The following is a 20,134-nucleotide window of genomic DNA, read 5'->3' as shown; positions in this document are numbered from 1 at the left end:
AATGTTGTACCTCTTTGGTGGAAAACATATATCTGCTCAGAGCTTCAGTGTAGCAAATTGCTTTGCAATTTTACAGACTCAGAATTGTGTAAAGCAACTGTAGAGGAAGTGTTACAGAAGATCCATAAATTCCTGCAGTACATTGAATGATATGAAGTCGAGTGCCTTCAATCTACAATGAAAATATGGGAATACAATGTAACATCAATCCATAAAATGATAGCTACTTCTCTGAAATCATTAGCTGACTCATTAGGGGAGACAAAGTGCTAACAAGAACCACTGTAATCACTAACTTTCACGGCAAGCCAAATGATTTTATTGAGAGGAAGGGAAAGGAATAGAGGAAGAAAAAAAAATATAAGTAAAGCAATTTCCAGATAAACATGCATACAATCCTATCATTATATAAGAGGTTTTAAATAATTGTATTCAATGATTATCTTGTGTAGTATGAATGCTGTCAGAAAGTAATATGGAAGAATGAAACTCATCCATGGTCCTGATATTGGTACTGCCAGCCAGCCTGAGCAGGACAGCATACTATTCCATCACTAGTTAGTGAGACATCCTTAGAGTAAGAGACTGCTGGATGAAAAGCCATGACAGAATCAAGCCCTAAGGAACTGTCTATCAGTTAGTCATTAGTATGAGTGTATCAATTACCCATTTTACTCTGAGTAGTATTTATCTCTACTAAGACTAACACATATTTTTTACATTCTGTGGATTGCTATAGTATCTGAGCATCTATCTTCCAGTTATTTGACTGGAAGATGACTAATGAGTTTCTTCCAGTCTTCTGGTTTGGTTGGTTGTTTTTGTTGCATTTGTTTTTAGTTTTGTTTTTTTGAGAGGTTTTGTTTTCAACTGAGTGCTGGTGATTTTTGCTTTTCTTTTAATTAGACATTTTGCTAAATATTTATGCTATGTTTATAAATGAAACTATCAACAGTACAAACAATTTCATGATTGTAGAACATAAATGCTGAAGTAGTAATTGTACTAGAAATGTGAAGTATTTCATCAAGTTCAATAATAATATTCCACAGCACTGTGTAGACACTGTGCATTTTCCCTTTGATGGTACCATAACAGTTTTCAGTAGCAAATAACCTGAGGTGCCTCTCACATAATATTCTCTCCAAATATAATTTTCATGTTTAGCTGGTACTTTCTGTAGTAATATTCACATCACCCTGCCTGCTTTAAAATACAAACTAATCTGTTCCTAATCTGTCATCTGTTCCTAAGATGATAAATAAATCAGAGGGGAAAAAAATGACTCTTTGAAATGGCATTGTAACAAAGCATGATTGAAAAAGCAGTATTACAAGCATTACCCATTGACTCTATACTCTCAGGCAAAAATCACTTGTAATGGTATTGATGCAAAATAGTGCAGTGGAATTTATTTTAATAATTCTGGGCATTAATAATTTTTGAAGGTAACACAAGTCAGAATCATAAATTCTCTTTTCATTTTACTGCTGGACATGTCCTGTGCTTTTAATCCATACTTGAATACTTCTCTTACAACTGTTCTCTAACTCTAGTTCTAGGTTTATTCTTATTAAATTTCTGTACAATAAAAAGTAGATTCACAGAGTAAAATAGAATGATCAGGCTAATGTTAGGATATTCTAGGCCATTATCCTATGAACTATTTCATAACATGGAGTAACAGAATGTCTTCAGGCTTTCTACAAGCAAAGTACATACTCCAATTACTGACACTCTGAAAAATAAAGTACTTTTTAAAAATTATCTGTTGACTTAACTGAATGAGCCTTTTTTAATTGCTAAAATTTACTTTGTAAACAAGACCTCGCTGTGCATAAAATGGAACTATTCTCTGTTTAAAATCACGGTTGTGTGGTTACTTTGTTGCAAAACGCTACATAGTTTACAATTTTAATAATGAAAAACATTCCACAGTAAATAAAGAGTATAATACATTATCATCCAGACTACAAGAATATGTTTTCAGTTTGGGGCACACAAAATGAAGAGAAACTTGGAAATTCCTATCTGTCAACCCAGGCAAAAATTTTCATATGTTAAATAGCACATTGTTGTAAAGAAAAACAGAACAAAAGCTTATTGCTGCCTGTAGGTCTCTGGCAATCTGTGTCCTAACAGAAAGTCACTAAAAAGATTACGGGGATTACTTCCTCTTCCACTTTAGCTATACTTCAGTTTTGCTTTAAGACTATGTTATTTAGAGTAGCTTTAGCTTGTCAAATACTGTTAAGCTGGCTTATCGTATTTTTCTGTATAAAGCTTCATATGAATGAGTGAATGAAACAAGAAAAATGCAGAATCCTGGATTTTATGAAACACAGTTGAGTGTAATTCATATGGGATTATTATAAACAAACCACTTCAAAAGAACATTCTTGAGATTGTGAAATCAAAGACCTCCAATTTAAGAAATTCCAGAATGTGGCTGATTGTATTTTAACCTTGAGCTTTCCTGCGTATACACATAGACACTTCTTCTTCTTCAAAGAATTATTGCATCCTTCTATTTCTGTAACATACTCAGGCTTCTTTCACTAGGCAGGAAATGTACTGAGCCACAGGGCTAACAAATAATTGCTGCCAGCACTGAGAACAATCTTGGGTTGGCGGCAAAGTGGCATCAATCAGTCTTAGCAAGCTGAGCTCTTAGAATCTGTATCTGTTCTAGCTCTCTCTCTTCCCTACTGCCCTGTACTAAGTTGTAGCCCTCAGATTTCTAATGTGCCTTCAGGCTCCACTCATGCCACACCCAGAGTGAACTGAGATAAACGCAGTTTACTCAGTTATTTGGGGAAATTGAAAGTTTATCTGTTTCTTGTTGCCACCTTAGAGTATTAGCATAATTAATTCGATTTTTTAGTCCATCAAACTTCCACTCCTATCTCTCCCCAGTCATTCTTTTTTTGTGATCCCTTTCAGCTCAGTCTCCTCAACCAAGCCAGATTCTTTTCTGCAACGCAGCTGCTATTCAAATGTAGCCTTTCCATTCCTCATCGCTTTGTCCAGCCGCTCTGCACTTCCTTATCAAATCTCTACATCCACCACAGACTTCCCATTCTCACTCCCGCTCCATACCCCATTTTCCTGAACTGTTCAGAAAACACCAAGCAAAGGAAACAACTATTAGCTACATTGATCTTTGTGTTAGATATACAACTTCCTGTTACAAAGAGATTAAATTTAATTATATATAAAAATTAATTATATGCAGACTCTGTAAAAATGAACTATCACATTCTATACGTGAAACATTTAAAGTGCTAAGAGAACACTAAGGAAAAGCACATTTTGCAAGAACATGCATAATAATTTTTTAATTTACCAATAAAAGTAGATTATTTTAATTATTAATTTTTAAAAATAGACCAGGTGCAAAAAGAAGAAATCCCCCAAACCACAGATGCAATTTCCACTTTCCTGAGAGAGCAAGAAGAATATAAACATAAGTGAAAGTATGTGCATCTGTTTACAATGACTCAGGGTTTAATTGCAGTAGTAATGATTGTGTGAACAACTGGTCACATTGGAAACCAATATTATAAACTTTGGATCTTTATGTTTACTTTCACTTTAATCCAGTCATTATTGCAGACATCTAAAGGAAATTCTGCAGCTGCAGCTTGTTTAATTCATCAAGATGTTCTCTAGGCTGTCTCACTGTTATAACTCCATAGTTTCAGAGCAGCATCTACCAAAATAAGACTGTAACATCCAGCTTTTAAAAAATAATTTTAAAATGTCTCTTTACTATGCAAGTAAACTTCTGCAGGCATCTTTTTTCAGTGAAAGGTAGTGGGGAGTAAAAACTCTCAGATGACACGAGAAAACTGATTTTGAGAGTACAACTATTGAACACCCAGGCTAACATGTGAATATCACACATCTTTATGTAGTAAAATGAGGGTATAGAATTATAGCCAGCGATTCTTCCCAATGATACTTGTTTTTAAGAAACAGCGTATTGTATGGTGACAGAAATGAATCAATGCCTGGAAAACAAAGCTGGCTTTTTATTAGGAGACCTGTTTACAAAGTTCCGGGAAGTGCAGGTAACTGCAATCAGACTGGCTTCCTCAGAGCTGTGTCCATCCTCTAAGCCAAGCCACCACACAAACATAACTTTTCCCACCAACCTGGTCACTGTCAGGTAAGACTTATTTCAAAATAAAAATTACTGGCTAAGCGACATGCCGGACACACAGACTCAGCCAGACAAAAATTTGAATATCATGAGAGAGTCTATGAGTTCAACTCTATTGCCAAGCATGACTGGACATGCTGCCTGCTGCAAACACTCTGGTTGTCTTGAAACAACTACCTGAGCAAAAGATTGGTAGTAGAAAAACTCAGAAAACTTCTATATGCCCTTCAGCCAGCTTAGCAAAGCATTACAGTCACATAATAATCTATTGTTGGACTCGATGATCCTGAGGGTCTCTTCCAACTGAAATGATTCTATTATTTACCCGGGCTGCAATCACACTTTTATTTGGTTTTACAAATGTATGCAAAGAGAAACAGGGCAAGCCCTACCTGAAGAATCAGTTATGGATTTTCCTGAATAGAAATGCTTTCTGCAGGCAAGTAATTAAAGACTGTGCAATAGTGATCTTCAAATTGTGGAATAAATCCCAGGATGAATTTCCCCTTTCATGTTTATACTGGTTTTCCAAGGAAAACTAAATATTCTCTTAAAAAAAATAAGTTGGGAGTGTAGTTTTCAGACCATCTTGTGAATTTACTATTCAGAGCAGTTGTATAAACTGCCTCACTTGCTATTCAACAACAAAATAACATTTAATGCCATTCAAATTCACACAATGGTTTTTAAATGCAAAATTGTCATCAATCATATACAGTCTTCTGCATAGAGTGTTGTATTTTTTCCAATATTTCTTTAACAATAGAAAACATTCAGGCAGCTATTTACCATCTTAATTTCTTATAGGACATAAGACTAATAATTGCTTTCTGTTCCAATGACTCTTCAAAATAACACTGAGCTCGTGACCCTCCTCTTACAAAACCCCAACAACCTACAATGTGAGTGCAAGAACATTCATATGCTAATAATTTAATCAATCTATTATATCCTAGGAAACCCAGCTTCTCTTTTACAAAAAAAAACCCAAAACAATGGTAATTATTTACTCACTTCATTTTGCTGCCTTGAACTTCATAAAGTAATAATTGGACTGAAAAATTATTTTCTGGAATACTATTGTGAAAACATATGGGTTTACATAAGATAAAAATCTAAATCTACAAGATAAATCCATCCCTTGAGGATTTCCACTGGGTAGTGATGTGGTAAAAGAAATGCTTTCTACATGGCCATGATCCAGCCATAAAGCTGTTCCACCTGCCATCCTGTGAAATCTCCAGCCATGAAACAGGAATTGAGAAAAATACCTGAGGCAGCTTAATGCCCATAGCCCATCCAACCTCTCATTCAGCTGAACTCCCACATGCTTGCTTATGTACTCAAAAGATAACTATTTGAGGAAATATATCATTCAGAACTTCTGGCATGGAGCAGTTGAAACTAGTTCCTTTTTTAGGCAGAGTTTTCTCCTATGAAATGGGAAATGATTGCAGCTCAGACACTGAATTACAGAAGACTTCTGCCAGGCCCTTTAGCTCTGAGTTGCTGCTAAACAGTAAAAGGCATCAAGAACAGTGAATATACCTTGAAGGAAAGAGCAGTAGGGAATCCCACCACAGCTGAAACTGTGTGAAGTACAGTGGGAAAGTTTTCTACATCCTTTTTTACTGTAGCTACAAACAATAGTTTCCAAATAATTACCAAAATGTAGAAACAACAACAACAAAAAAAGCACTTTATTTTCTGAAAATATGGGTTCTGAAATATTTGGTAATGGTACACCTTTTAAATTAATTCAGATAAGTGATTTTAGTTAGCGAGTAACACTAAAAAAGGTTGATAAATCCTGCATTTACAAACACAAATTTGTCCATGGTGTAAGTGGTAGGGCTGGGCTTTGCATAGCACAGTAGATTTTCAGAAGCATCTTCTCTACTTATGTTTGGGGCATCCTCACACCAGGCTCTACAGAAAAACATGATACATGGAAGCTGCTGGCCAAGAATCACTGGAATGCAACTTCCTAGGATTCCAAGAGAAAAGACAGTTCTAGGGAACAATATTTCTACTTAATACTTGTATAGTCACACAAACATTGCCTTTTGAATGGACCTATTCAGCAAAATGCTAATGAATTTTGTTTTGTTGGAATTTTCCTACTCGCTTAAACCTGGGTGTCTCATAAAAATGATGTAATTATCAAAATATTGCCCTGAAAAAACATTTATCCAAGAGAATCTAGTTTACCAGGTACTTTTAAAAATCTAAGCCTATTTGAGCCCCTGTCAGCTTACCCATCTTCTTGACAACTTCTTTGACAGGCTAATGGGAGCTTGAGTTCAAATAAATAATTTTAATTACATCAGAGCCAGGGTCCTCAGACCTTATTGGCTCCATGAGCCTGGAGCAGCCAGCCAAGTGTCTCACAGTTTGCAGACCCAAGAGCTGTCTGAGCTTTGGAGGTTTGGAACAGTCTGATATGTGGATTGTTTCCAAAGCTGAGTTTCAAAAAGCATTTCCCTTTGCAAAAAGTGTCAACATTTTGACTTTCCCTCTAATTAATAGAAGAAGCAAATTTTGAATGATCAAAATTGTTCCTTAAACATTTGTTCTTTCTCCTAGTCATAGCGAAAGGCTAAATGCTGAGTGATCAAAATCATTAAACTAAACTAGTTTTTGCCACAGTGGTTAACTTCTTATTCTTACCAAGGGATAAAAAGAGGGATCAAAATATGTCCAGAGAACTTGAAAACCTAAGAATTGCTTGAATGTGCCCTACAATGTCACATGCCTGGACAGGTACATGATCCTTTGGCTTACTGTAATCATTCATGTCAGTCTGCTACCCCAACACGATTTCCTGCTACAAAGTGAAACGTAAAAAGAGACACATGTACTAGGCAAGAACAGAAATACTGCAGAGTAAGAAGAGGAACAAATAGAGTAAGTAATCTCCAGACATTATTTCCAGTCTACATACGAATGCTTTCCACACGTTAACAGTTGCTCTTGATGGTTTTCTCTGCTGAGCCAAAATACCAGCAGTATGTGAAAAATTTTACACACAAATTTCAGAATGATTTGGCTGTGAGCTTAAGACATTTGCAAATTCAGAGCATAGACTGTGCACAACCCCGAAGAATCAAAGTGACAAAACTTCACGTTATTTTCAGCTTGCTCATTCAACCTTTCCTTTAACCACTAACAGCTGTCTGGGCTTTGTTCCCTCCATGGGAATGGAAGTCTGTGGGACAACTGTCTTCACAATCATCAGTGTAACACTTCAGATACCAGGCATAGTGTCGTAACAACCATGTATGTCAGTATTTCTGGAAGCTGAAGAAGGACCTTTTATGTCCAGTGACTACACACAGAGAACCAGAGAGAGTAGACGGAGCTTAAGCTAGCCAGACTACAGCAAATCTACAGCTGTTTAGAACATAGACTGGGTATCTGAATTGGATTTTCAAATGCATTAGCTATGAGGAAGAACAAGATCACAACAGCCTAGTATTTATGAACTGCAAACTGCAACCTCAGATAACATCCAGGGACACAGAGTCAGAAAAGTGAAAAAAAAAAAAAAAAAGTAATCTGACATATTTGTGTTCCTGTGGAATTTTAAGAGTAACAAGCTAACAGCAAATGTCAGAATAATAAAAATTAAAACAAAATCAGCTTAAATTAAAAGCACAGCTTTTCTTGGTTAAATTTTTGGAACTTGAATTTCATTTTAGTGCTTACAGTCTGGAATCTAAGCTTATACTTAAAACTGGTTAATTTTAATTTCAGCAGAAAGACATAGCTTATGCCTTCCAGAGCTATAGCAGCTCTCTAGGTAACTCATAAGGACCTATAAGATCCTTTCGATACTGGGGTAAGGAAAATAACTTCCAACATTTTACACCACTAAGTTGTAGCCACCTTTTACAGTCATTCCCTGCATTTTGAAGTGGTATTAATAGTACCCAGGAGAAAGCAGGCAGCAATGTTGGGGTCTACAAAACCATTGAAGTCTACAAACTGAATGAAATTATATCCAATTAATAAGAAGTGGAGACTTGGGTGAGTTTAACCATAGAGACGAAGTAAAGCCATGAAGAGTACAGACAGATAATAAGCCATTATATTTATGGTGGAGCAAACTTCAAAGTTAAAGACAATGCTAAGTTTGTAAGCCAACTGTACTGTAGCATTTCATATTCTGGAGATCGAGAAAGTTTTTCCTCAAGTAATATTGTTACTGAAGAAAAGCACTCACTTGAGCCTGAGAGCCATATTGTGGGAGATCAGTCATTCCATATTAAGCCTTACCTATCCTCTTGGTAAGGAGTGTAAAAATGCAATATCATGGAGTCCAGCTTCAGACACTCTCCGCAGTGCCCTTCTGCATGACACAAATACTCTACTCTAGGTAACAACTCCACAATTTGATAAAGGAGCAACCAACAAATTTTGCGGTTCATGAATCTTATTCCAGGTTGCTGACACTGTAAAAGGGGATAAGCACTGACACTCCTTTAAGAATAGAAAGTCTATGGTTTGCCAGACACTTTAAAAACCACTTTGAAAATAATAAAACATTAAAATGAACATAAATCACACATTTATTACATTCTTGTGCAAGGAGATTATAGTTATTCAGCTTAAAGACAGGTGTTTAAAAATACGGTTTAGAGCTATTTCTGCTTTAATTAGATCCATTAGATCTCTCCCCATTTCACTCAGTTAAAAAGCTGGCAGGATGTTGTCAAAACTTGCTAATGGCTGTTCTAGTATGTCACAAACTTGTAATCATTACAAAGAAAGTGCCCTTCAAATCTCAGTATGTTGCAAACTGTATATGTACATATATATATATATGCACACACACATTCAGACTAAAAACTGCAGTTTAGTCAGTGAAATGATGATCATGTTACACAAATACATAACAGAGGTCAGTGTTTATACTCATATTAGCTCCTGATTAATCTAGACACAATGCATGTTGTAACCAAAACTTCTTTATAGTAGGTCAAGGGATAAATGACCCCAAATCAAACATGGAGGGGTGTAAAAAGAGCCAGTGATGCCATGGCATCCAGCTTAAAGACCTTGATTTTTCTGAGGAGCAGCCTATTGTTCAGCTGACCTGACTTACGGTTCACACATAAAAATGAGATACTTTTTTGCAAAAGCACTTCTACTTTACTTAGAGAGCATATTGTTCTTCCATGAATCAAGAAAGTTTTACAGCGATAATTTTATTTGCCTTGTACATAAATATGTTGTGCATCAGTCACCAGTGGAGCAGCAATAATAATTTTATGAGACACAGAGAATATATAATTTCTCCATCTTCTTAATGGCTGATCAACGTATTCCTTCATTCTACAAGTGTGGTAATCATTTTAAGGTTTGATCTCCAGCTGATGTAAAGCACAGAAACTTCGTACTTCAACCTGGTATATACAAGTGCTGATTTCTATAGCTTTAGGACATAGTTCTAAAGAGGCACAGATTTGGACATCCACTCAACTTTTTATGAAAAAGAGGCTGACCGTTAATTGGTAGTAAATTTTTGATTTGTCACAATTTTCCTCCAAAATGTCCTTTTTATTACAGAACTGAAAAAATCATCAGTTTGATAGTTGCACACTGTCTTCCAAAACCCACAAATACATCAAAAAGATTCACACTAGGAAAAAAAAAAACCAAACAATCAAGGCTGAGAAATAATTTCACAGTGTAACTTTGTAACGAGTCCCTCGAGGAAATATCTGTTCCTTTTGTTCCCCTCTGCAGAGCTATGTAATTGATTTCTAACTGCTGTGTTAATGCTTCCTATTCCTGTCAGAATCCCTTTGGAAACACTTTAAAGTAACCAGGACTCTTTCCTGATGTGACCTGTTGAATGCCGGAATGTGGGATTCTCTGACATGCATCACATTTCAGGCAGTGGGCCACAGTGGAAGCTTCAGTGCCAAGGGGTCGACAAATGTTAATAGAGAAGATTAAAGCATAGCAAATTATATATTGAAATGTAGAGCAGACCAGGAAATTGTTGTCTTTCATAATGAAGGACACTGTCTTACAGGCACTGTTATGTTCCACCCAATTCAATAATAATAATAATAATAATAATAATAATAATTCGAAGTATATTTGCTATAGCATTGTTTATTAACTTGTTATACCAGCTTGCAAAATTTTTAATGACAACAAACATTTTCAAATAAAGGATTTGGACTTCATCAGGGTCGAGAATTGGTTTGACTCTCCCTGACCCTTCTATCCCTTTTACTGTACACACATACAGAGTAATAAAAGAAGAAAAATGTAGCAGAAAGGTTTTGGCCCAGCTCCTGAATTATGCCCCAGTGACTGTTACAGAATGACGCAAGAAAGTTTGCCTGGCCAGAGCCAGTGACATCAGGTTAGTTTTCTTTAGCAAACAAGAAGAGAAATATGGAGATGTGATTCAGTTTTTATCTATGGTACCTAATTAACCTTAATTAAAATTGTACTGAGGGATCTCAAGCAGCTCACACAAGAATATCTGCTTCCTGAATGTTTTTAGGTTTGAGAAAGCTTTCCTTTGAGAAAGGAAGTTTTCCTACCACAAAGAAAAATGTCCTTATGAAATACATATATTTGTGTTCCAACCTAAATTTAAGAGACTGTACAGATTTAAAAAATCCATATTTTGTGTTCCCGCAGTAATTTTTTTTTAATTAAAGCACTAGAATTACAGTAAAGAAGGTTCTCTAGTCTTCATAATAAAATTAAGGGAAAAAAAAAAACAAAAACAAAATGTATACATTTAACGATTTGGGTATATGTTCCCTGAAACAACATTAAAGTTATGAATTATTTTCATCACTGATTTTAAGCTTACTAACCCGGTGACACTAAAAATTAACCTTGGCAGCAACACAACTTACCGCAAACTTCTCTTTCACTATGGGTCATCATCTCAAGTCTCACAGTTACAGACACTATTGCTTTATTATGCACATTCTTGACTTTATTACACACTGGGTGGCAGTGTGGAAGGCTTTTTGTTCAAACTGTCCTTTTATGGGAATAACTTAATACAAAATTGTGAAGGTAAAATGAAGAAAAATATTATTTTAATTTAACGCATTAGGTTATAAATAGCAGAACATATGGACATGGGGCTGGGGGAGGGAGAGGAAGAGATGGGGTGTCTCTGCCTCTTGTTACAATGGTGCTACTTGAAAAAAGACCCTGTTTTAAGTAGATTATAACTTCAGTACTGCCTGGTCTGAAACTTTTCATATTGCACATCTGCCTTAGAATTTTTTCCTTTGTGGAAAATTTCAGCTAATGTAATTTAGCTATTTCTGAGAGTGCAGCAGAGACAAGAACAGTATTTTGCTGTGTCAACAGCATGTCAAGACTCCTTGTTTTGAAATCTATAGTACATCTGTGTTTTGCAGCAGAAAATAAAATCTGGAAGTAAACTGTCTGTGTCTGGAATTAAGTGAGAAAACAGAGACTTAGATATCATTCTGGGGTGGGAGGAACACTTGAAAGCAAACAGATTCCCCAGCAGAAAGGAACATTTCATCCATTCTTGTCATTCATGTAAGTCATATGGAAGTCCTAGACTAAGGTCAAGAAAGTTGAAAATTGCCCTGAAGGCTTGGTTGGTTTTTGGTTGGTTGGTTGTTTTTGTTTTCTTTCCCCTTGCCCTTGTTATAGAATTCCTGCATCAAAACAGGTACTAAGGAAATAAAATTTAAATCTTACTGCTCAGTCCTGCCACTAATTCTTTTTCTTTGTTTTTGGGCAGTTCAATGAGGAAATATAAGTTGACACGTAGAAGGTCTGGAAATTCAGTTACAGCTACAGCTGATGGCTTTGGGAAACATGTCATGGATATACACAATCCTATGCATTTTTCAAAGTCCTGAGGCAGATGCTCAATAGGAGAAAATTCAGGCCAAACTGAAATGGATTTTTAGGGCCTTAAATCTTTCTCTGCCTCAGTTCTTTACTTGAAAATTCAGGAAGACAAGAGCATTTTTCTTCCCAGAGGACACTGGAAAGATAAACTCATCATTTATCTGTGAAACATCCTGGCTAGTCCAGTGAAATTCACAAGAAACTCACATTTTCTTTCCCAGAAGGATTTGAATAGTACATTGGATATAAAGCCTAAACACAATAAAGAAAAAATAATATTGATTGATGCTGTTCATGAATGAACAGTGTCCATTTTGCATCACTGATATGCCTCAGGGTTCTAGGTAAAAGAAGCAGATTTAATGATATATATGCTTGTACACCAGGCAGGCAAATTTTGCTGCACACAAAAAGTAACACTGGCATTTCTGAAATTCTTTGTGTCTCTCTGATGCAGTTACCTGTTACATCCAAAAAAGCTATGTAACAGAGCATGTACTAACTTGCAGATAATAACATTTGTTATATTATATTGAAGCAAAGAGTTTATATGTTGAATGCTTTCAAAACATAAAAGGCAGAAAGACACTGACATCATCCCTGGGTTCATGAAGGAACATCCCCCCTTAGACATTTGATAACATATTTATCTATTATGCAATTTTATATTTTCTTCTGAAGCATCTAGTATTGACAATTGTTGGAGACAGGATATTTGACTAAATGGATCATTAGTCTGATAGTTTCCCCAGGTTTCCATGCGAATTGAGGATGCAACAGCATCTGAGCCTGATAAGCACATATGGAGGCAGCTGAAATGGAGTGAAGGCTTAGATCACTGCTGCATCTCACAAACAATGAGACAAAGCTCTATGCAAGCAGAGATGCTAAAAGCAGTCTCTGTTCTACAAGTAATATATAGGAAAGTTTAATGTAAAATCTTGACATGACACTTTTGCCTTCCCCTAAAATGACATCAATAAACATCTTCAATATTGATTTTTGCTTATTATTAAAATGGCCTAATACAAATAGAAACATTAAGCCAGATAAATGCAGAGATCAGTACATCTTCAGCCAAGAGCATTTAGACCATAAATACTACCTATTACTACCAAGACCAGCAAGCCTGACTAAACAGAATTTCACGTAGGACTTCTGAATGCAGAGCTTTAAAAGCAAGGTGATCCCTGATATCCACTTAGTATCATATCCTAAAAAACTTCCTCAGGCCTTCTAGTTAAGCCTGTACCACTCAATATCCCTTCTTCCTTCGAAATGTCAGCACAATCTCTGTTGAAACTGTGCCTGTGACACAGAAATGACTTTTCATTCTGAAATGGGACAGTAAAGTATTTTTTTCAAATACCGGCATGTGAGTTATTCTCAATTTTGTGAAGATGTACAATTCCTTCTAAATACCATTGTCTAATGTATGTTTCTTGTTAAATTTCTGAAATTACCTCAGCAATGCCAACAAAGATTTCTGGATTTACTTGTTAACATTTAATCAGGCTCTTTCAGTGCAACAAAATCTTGTGAAAGGGCTACTGTTTTACTACATAATAGATAAACAATCAAGCAAAAATATTCTGTGTACTTGAATAGTAAAAATAAACTGAAAATGCATACCCAGAAATAAAACCACGATAGCTTTATTTCTGAGAATATAGTACCTTTGTCCTGTCATATAAGGCATGGTTATCCAACATCATCTTCCTTTCATGAGTAGCATACCTCCGCAAATCACGTCCAAATTGCTGTAAAAGATACAGCAAATATCAGGAATTCTGACAAATCAACATTGTTGTCCTTTGTACAGGATCTCCAACACCAAACCAAATAATAAACAAACATGTTAAAATTACCTGTATTAAAAGACAATAGGCTGAAAAAATGGATCATCTGAAAGGACTATGTTTCAACAGGCAATGGTCCATCATTTCACTTGGTTAGTCTGAGAATAGTTGGGTACTGTACAAGAAAGTGAGTGTATGTACAGATTATGATTGGCTCCAATAGCCTGTAGGAGAATTATCTCAGCAGGGAGTAGGAGCTGAGTGAGACAGACAAAGATGGAGTCATTGCCCACTCAACCAAAGGGCCTCACAAAGTACATTTTTAGCCTAGACACCTACCTACAGATTTGAGAGATGGGTTTTAAAATAGCCAAACACTTTCAGGATAAGAAGGACCCCAAAGTCTGCAGGATTTAATCCAAGGTCCAAATAAGTACATTTTATTACCTCAAAACAGAAAAGTGACTGAAGTAACTCATCAGCTCAGCAGGAGAATACATCAATTGCAGCATTTTCCCTGGTCTGAAACATCCTGCTTCCAATTAACCTGGGTAGAATAGAGTAGCATTACACCTGTCCTGCTTCTAGCACATCAAAAAGATCATTCAGAGCAGGCTCAGCAGCTCTGTGTCATCCCATGCAATCACTCCCTAAGAAAATCAACATCAGAAGGCAAGCATGTAGAACAGATTTAAAAATAATTCTGTCTGGAAAGAGACTAATAATTTGAGTTTTGAGCTTGCATTTAGATATTTTTTTTTATTTTGAAAATATGGTATTGTTTTATATTATAGCCACTGACTATATGGTCTATTGGGAAAGTAGCTATCATTTCAAGTTTTCTTAACTTATTAAAATATCAATCAAAATATATTTTCTTCTAGTTAAAAACTAATGTGTAAATTTTGAAATTTTCCATTTTATTTACAATTTAAAACACTCAATTAAAATACGACTGAAAGAAAACATTTTACCTAATCCAAAAAGAAAGATGTCAAATTGTTTAGAATTTCCTACAAAACAAGTTAAGTTCCAATTCAGAGCATCTCTTCCTCAAATGTTTAATATCACGTAAAATTCTGTGACACTTTCCAAATCATCTTTCTACTCAGTAACCATTTAAATTGCTTCTTAACACTATCATGATGTAAAAAGACAACACAACTGACTGAAAATCTAGCTTTTCAGTCCATGAATCCAAACACTAAGATTCAAGGAAAAGAGACACTAACTCTAGTGAAACATCCATAAATGTCAGTGATGAGTTCATCAGCTCCAACCTATGATCATGGGTTGATGATAGCATGGAATGTGATGTGTGGAAAGTAGGAACATTTTTTTAAAATCCATTAACTCTGAATGGTCCTGTAAAAGCAAAAACCGGTTAGCAATGCTAAGAAAACATAGACTATTGTGGTTACTCACCCTGGAGCCTGTCCAACCCAACAGAGCATATGCATATTGCTCAAAGGGTGTTATGACCAGATCAACACGGATTGCTTTCCAGTCTTTGTCTTCTGCCATATCAAGGTTTTTTGATGTGTTGTCACTGCTGTTGTCTGCTCTTGGCTGATATAATTTTAGAATTGCAAAACACTTCTGAAAATTATCCATGGCATCAACTTGTCTGCTTGGTAGCTGTTCTTTTGTAAATGTTGATTCAACGATATCACAATATAGGAGTAGACCCTAGAGAGAAGACATTGCTCCGATTGAATTTCTGGACTGGTTTTACTGTAATTTCAGAGTTTCTAGATAGTTGTATTAAAAAATCTTTTAAAGTGCAGTTTCAGTAAACACAGAACTGCGCAGGGCCAAATCTGGGCTAAGCAGAGAAAAGAAATAGTCGCAAATTTTGGAAAAATATTACCAGATCCTTTGAGGGACATCTGCAGGGTTGGTCACTGCATAGGGACAATGTCCTGCCCTCTACTAAGGAGACAATATTTGTAATTCTTTCCCTCCATCCTTTCCTCCTAAGCCTTTTGTGGTTGATGTCAACAGAAAATTCTGAGTAGGGACTGATGTTTTCCCATGTGGCAGACATCCAGAAAAACAGATTAGTCCAGAGCACAGTCTTGCTGACAGATTACAAACAGACAATTTGGACTGTGTCTGTTGTGTGAGATTTCCTTATGACAGGGTCTGGAGTCACCAGAGATGTGGAATGGCCCTGCCCATGCCTTTTGTTTGAAGGGAGTGCACTAAAACAACATTGATCCTCAAGAGCCAGATTTTATTAAAGCATAAACAAGAATTTCTTTGTATAATAAAGAATGTTCAGAGTGAGAAAAATGGAAGAAGTAGAGCATTGTAAATTAATTCCTTCTAATCCAGCACTGTAAGAAGGGCTGCGTCAAAAGAGGTAGCACTTTCTTCCAGCCTTGCTCTGTAGCCAGCAACCTTTCAATGGCTCCTGGTGTTGCAGTAAAATGTACTATCCCCTCTAGACCCTTAGGAAAAGTACATTTCTGTCATTCCTCAGGCCTGTGTTTGTGCCTGTTCTCTGCATTTCTAGGCAGCTTCCAAGGCCCCCGATTTCCTGAACATCTCAGACTTAACCTGTGCTCCCAAGGCTTCTCACAGTTCTACATGTTCAGCTGCCCTCAGGTAAAGTGCAATCTCGCCTCACAAGCCAGAAAACCTCTCATCACCCAAAGCATACCACCTGGGACAAGAAAAAGAGACCATCCCTCTGCTGCCCACCACATCCTTTTTAAAGAATACAAAACATCAAATACACAATAACAAAGAAATAAAGCAGATACTGTCCATCACACCACTTCCTTCAGTCATCCTTGAATCTTCAGAATAGAAATGCAGCTTGATGCATAATAATATAACAATGCTCAGTGTTACTGAAGCCACCTCTAGCACGAGGGCTCAGCTGGCAAAAAGATTCTGCTGGGAGTGGTTCTGTATGATAAAACACTTAGGTATGTGCCCAAGTCCTGGTACACTCAGCCTTAATTTAGCTTTCATTGATTCATAAAATATAGGATACCACTGTGACTGTCTCCTCTGATCTCCTGATTTCACAGAAAGTAGAGACTTCTCAGATTTGCCTTTGCAAAATTTAATTTTTATTAAAAAGTTTGCGACAATAGTGCATAAACCACTTTTTTCATAGTCTATCAGATGTTTAGTTGTTATTACTAGAAGGAAAACTACTAAGCTGAACTTTCTACCTTCACGTTCTGACTAGAGAAGCTCATTAGTTTTCATCTTCAGGTTCAACAAGACTACAACTGTCACGTCTTTTCATATCTCCTTTTACCTTTCTTTAAACCTACACATTGATCAAACCCACTTCTCAGATTTCTCACTGATGAAATGAATAGACTGAGTTTCTTAAAATTTCCATCATCAGGATTTCTTTAGGTCCTTGGATCAATTTTTTGTCTCTCCTTTGAAGTCTCAAATGTTTACACTTTCTCCTTCTTCTGGACTAGGAATTCTTATACTAGTCTGGTCAAGCATGGTCAAGAATTTCTCCTGACTTTTAGTTAAAATATCCCTTAATATATAGTAAAGAATCATATGGGAGAGGGGGAAGAGGGGCGGAGTGTTGTTTGTGTGGTTTTTAAATTGCAATATTGAACTGAGAGGGTACAGAACCGGTTTTATTTGATAGCTGTTGCTAGTTAACTTCAAGGATATCCAGGTCAGACCCCTCTTGAACACAGGTGACAATGAAACAATTTTTGGAATAATAGTTCCATGTTAAACACCAGGTTCTAATTATTTCTTTTATATAGTGCAAGTATGGTATTCACATGCCAATATGTTACATATCTTAGAGACTACCTTACAGCAATAAAATTATTTTTATCACTCAGAGTTATAATTATGGGAAAAACAAACAAACAAAAAGCATAACAAAAGCACTTAGGGCATGTTTTCCATGAAGAGACACAGATAGGTATCATTATATTTTCAGCCTGCGGATTTTTGTTCATGATAGTTCTAAATTAATGATCCCATTATTTTACTGGGAATCAGTCACAGGCTGTTTTATGGGTCACCCTTTTTAATTATAACTGCTTGACTTGCATTGACATTCTTTCACTTTGGAATTTTTCCTGATTTTGAAGATTTATTATACACTAATATGAGAAAACTCCTTATGTAGCTCATTCTCTTAGATTACTAGTTTCCCAGTCTGCTGATTTGAAAATGCTTAATTTTAGCAGGTTCTCTCTCACATTCATCTTTAAAACAGAGAGTATTTTTTTCTTAATTTTACTGCTATGTCTCAAGGCACTGATGTTTGTTATTTCCAAATACAAACAGCTGTTGAATATTAATTTGTAACTGTAACTCTCTCTTTTTTATGAAACTATGCCTGCCTTCTGGTTAATTTTGTTGCTTTTTATGTTAAAAAAATGTTTTAAATTTCATTGATCATGGATCATTAATTGATGACTTCAAGCTTTTATTAAGCACTGACATTCTTTCCATTCTCTATAAAAATCTTCTAGCTACCTCATCAGTGTTTTCTAATCTTTTGCTTCGTTTTTGCTTTTTGAGATTTGGGGCAATACATAGCATATCCCAAAACAAATCTAAATAATTTATTTCCCTAGGCAGAACCCTAACTGGATTAAGTTTTGGTAAAGTCTTATTTTACAATTCCAAGTACCTACATTTCCATTACCTGTGTGCTGTTTGTAGACAGTGTGCTCAGATCACCAGTTTTTCACATTTGCCACAGTCTGTATCAGTGTTTGTGTCCTCGTTGTTGAAATGAAGTTGAAATCTCCTCAGTTTTGGTGCAAGAAATTAGGAATTAAAGCTTATCTTTAGATGGACTACAGAAGGAATGGAATTCCTACTGTATGTGGGAAGTCTTAGTAGGTTTTTTGTTTTGGATTGCTTGAGAAATCCAGCAAGCTAATGGCAGCCTGCAGTGGTTTCTCTCTTCACAGGCAAGCAGATAAGCATGAGGGAGCATTTTGTCTCTGTGAGATATGGGGACAGTTGCACATGGCCACCAGCATTCCATACTTGGATTTTTCCCCTGTAAATTCTTGAGGTTATATGAATATGTATTACCTACATGTCTGTAACAGATAAAATGGCCTTGGAATAAAATGCTCAGACCTTTTAAGTCATTCATTTTTAACTTTTAGTCATATACTTTATCCTCTGCTTCATCAATATTTTAATTCTAGCACTTAGCTGTGTTATCATCTTATATATGATCTCTTCTGCATCAGCTTTACTTAGTTTCAGAGAAATCTTTTCAACTTGCTACTCATTACAGGAGTATATAGTTGTAAATGAAAACAGAGTGAACTTGACACATCCGTCTTTGCTGTATTGGCCACATTGAAAAATAATTTTAAAAAATTCCTTTACCTAAAGTCATCCTGGATACCCACTAAAGTTCCTCCCTTTGCAATCTCTATGAGAGTATGTAGACCACCATAAATATCTACTTCAATTTCAAATCCTGCAATTAGGCAACAATTACACAAGTGCTGAGTTCAACAAGCAGTTGAAACCTGATTTGAAGCCAGGATATCATTTTTAAATAGGAGCCAAAGGGTAGGTCATATCCACTGGGACAATGTTTCCAGGTAACCTGATTTGATTAGCCACTGGACATCACTATCACCTCATAAAGCTGAAATGGCACTTGTGTATATTTTGAAAAAGTATTGTCTGAAGGGGCAGTCAGCTATGAAGGTTGTGTGAAGTTTTGGCTACTGCTGGCTGCAAAACCTTCTCATTACTCTGTGTCAAGGAATCTGCAGTTCTTTGCAAATTTCAGCTTGATCTATACACCATAAAGTGCTGTAGACCTTGTTTACACAATCAAGTTTTAAAATATGAGCATTTGCATTTCTCAAATATACAAAAACCATCAAAACCAAATGTATTTTTAGGGCAGTTATGTTAATGCCCACAACAATTTTCCCTTTTTAGAATGATTAAGCACTTTTACTTAAATAGACTGAGTGCTGACACATCAATAGCATTGATATTGGAATACATACATCAAACTGAGGAAAAGTGTGATTTTTTAGAAAAATATGTAATTAATAGCTGAAAAATCAATCACAATATCATTTTAATTAAGTGAAATCCTATGCTCTTTTTATTGTTACAAGCTGTCATTATTCATAATTGTTAGTAGTTCCATTAAGTCTGTTAAGGCTAAGTAGGACAACTTTATACCACTTGAAAATGTAATCCAGTATGTTCTTCTGCAATGTATATATGTTGTTGCTCTTATTTGCCTTCTAAGGTGGTTTAATAAAGTGAAACTGATGTGCTTTTTTTTTTT

General features: G+C 35.9%; 1 protein-coding gene across 1 annotated transcript in view; it reads right to left on the bottom strand.

The window, feature by feature from the left end:
* Positions 1 to 20,134, bottom strand: part of DNTT (DNA nucleotidylexotransferase) — a gene marked incomplete at both ends in the record, with an annotated part of 93,619 nt that overhangs the window by 9,671 nt on the left and 63,814 nt on the right. Inside the window, 2 exons of the mRNA XM_080347877.1 lie at positions 13,720 to 13,803; positions 15,268 to 15,531. Of these exons, the coding sequence (XP_080204003.1) occupies positions 13,720 to 13,803; positions 15,268 to 15,531 (348 nt within the window). The remainder of the gene's footprint in view (positions 1 to 13,719; positions 13,804 to 15,267; positions 15,532 to 20,134) is intronic.

This window comes from Nesoenas mayeri (genome assembly GCF_963082525.1).
Source record: "Nesoenas mayeri genome assembly, chromosome: 7".
In the NCBI taxonomy this organism is placed as follows: Eukaryota; Metazoa; Chordata; class Aves; order Columbiformes; family Columbidae; genus Nesoenas; species Nesoenas mayeri.
The sequence above is the reverse complement of the archived record's forward strand: the minus strand, read 5'-3'. Positions and strand labels throughout refer to the sequence as shown.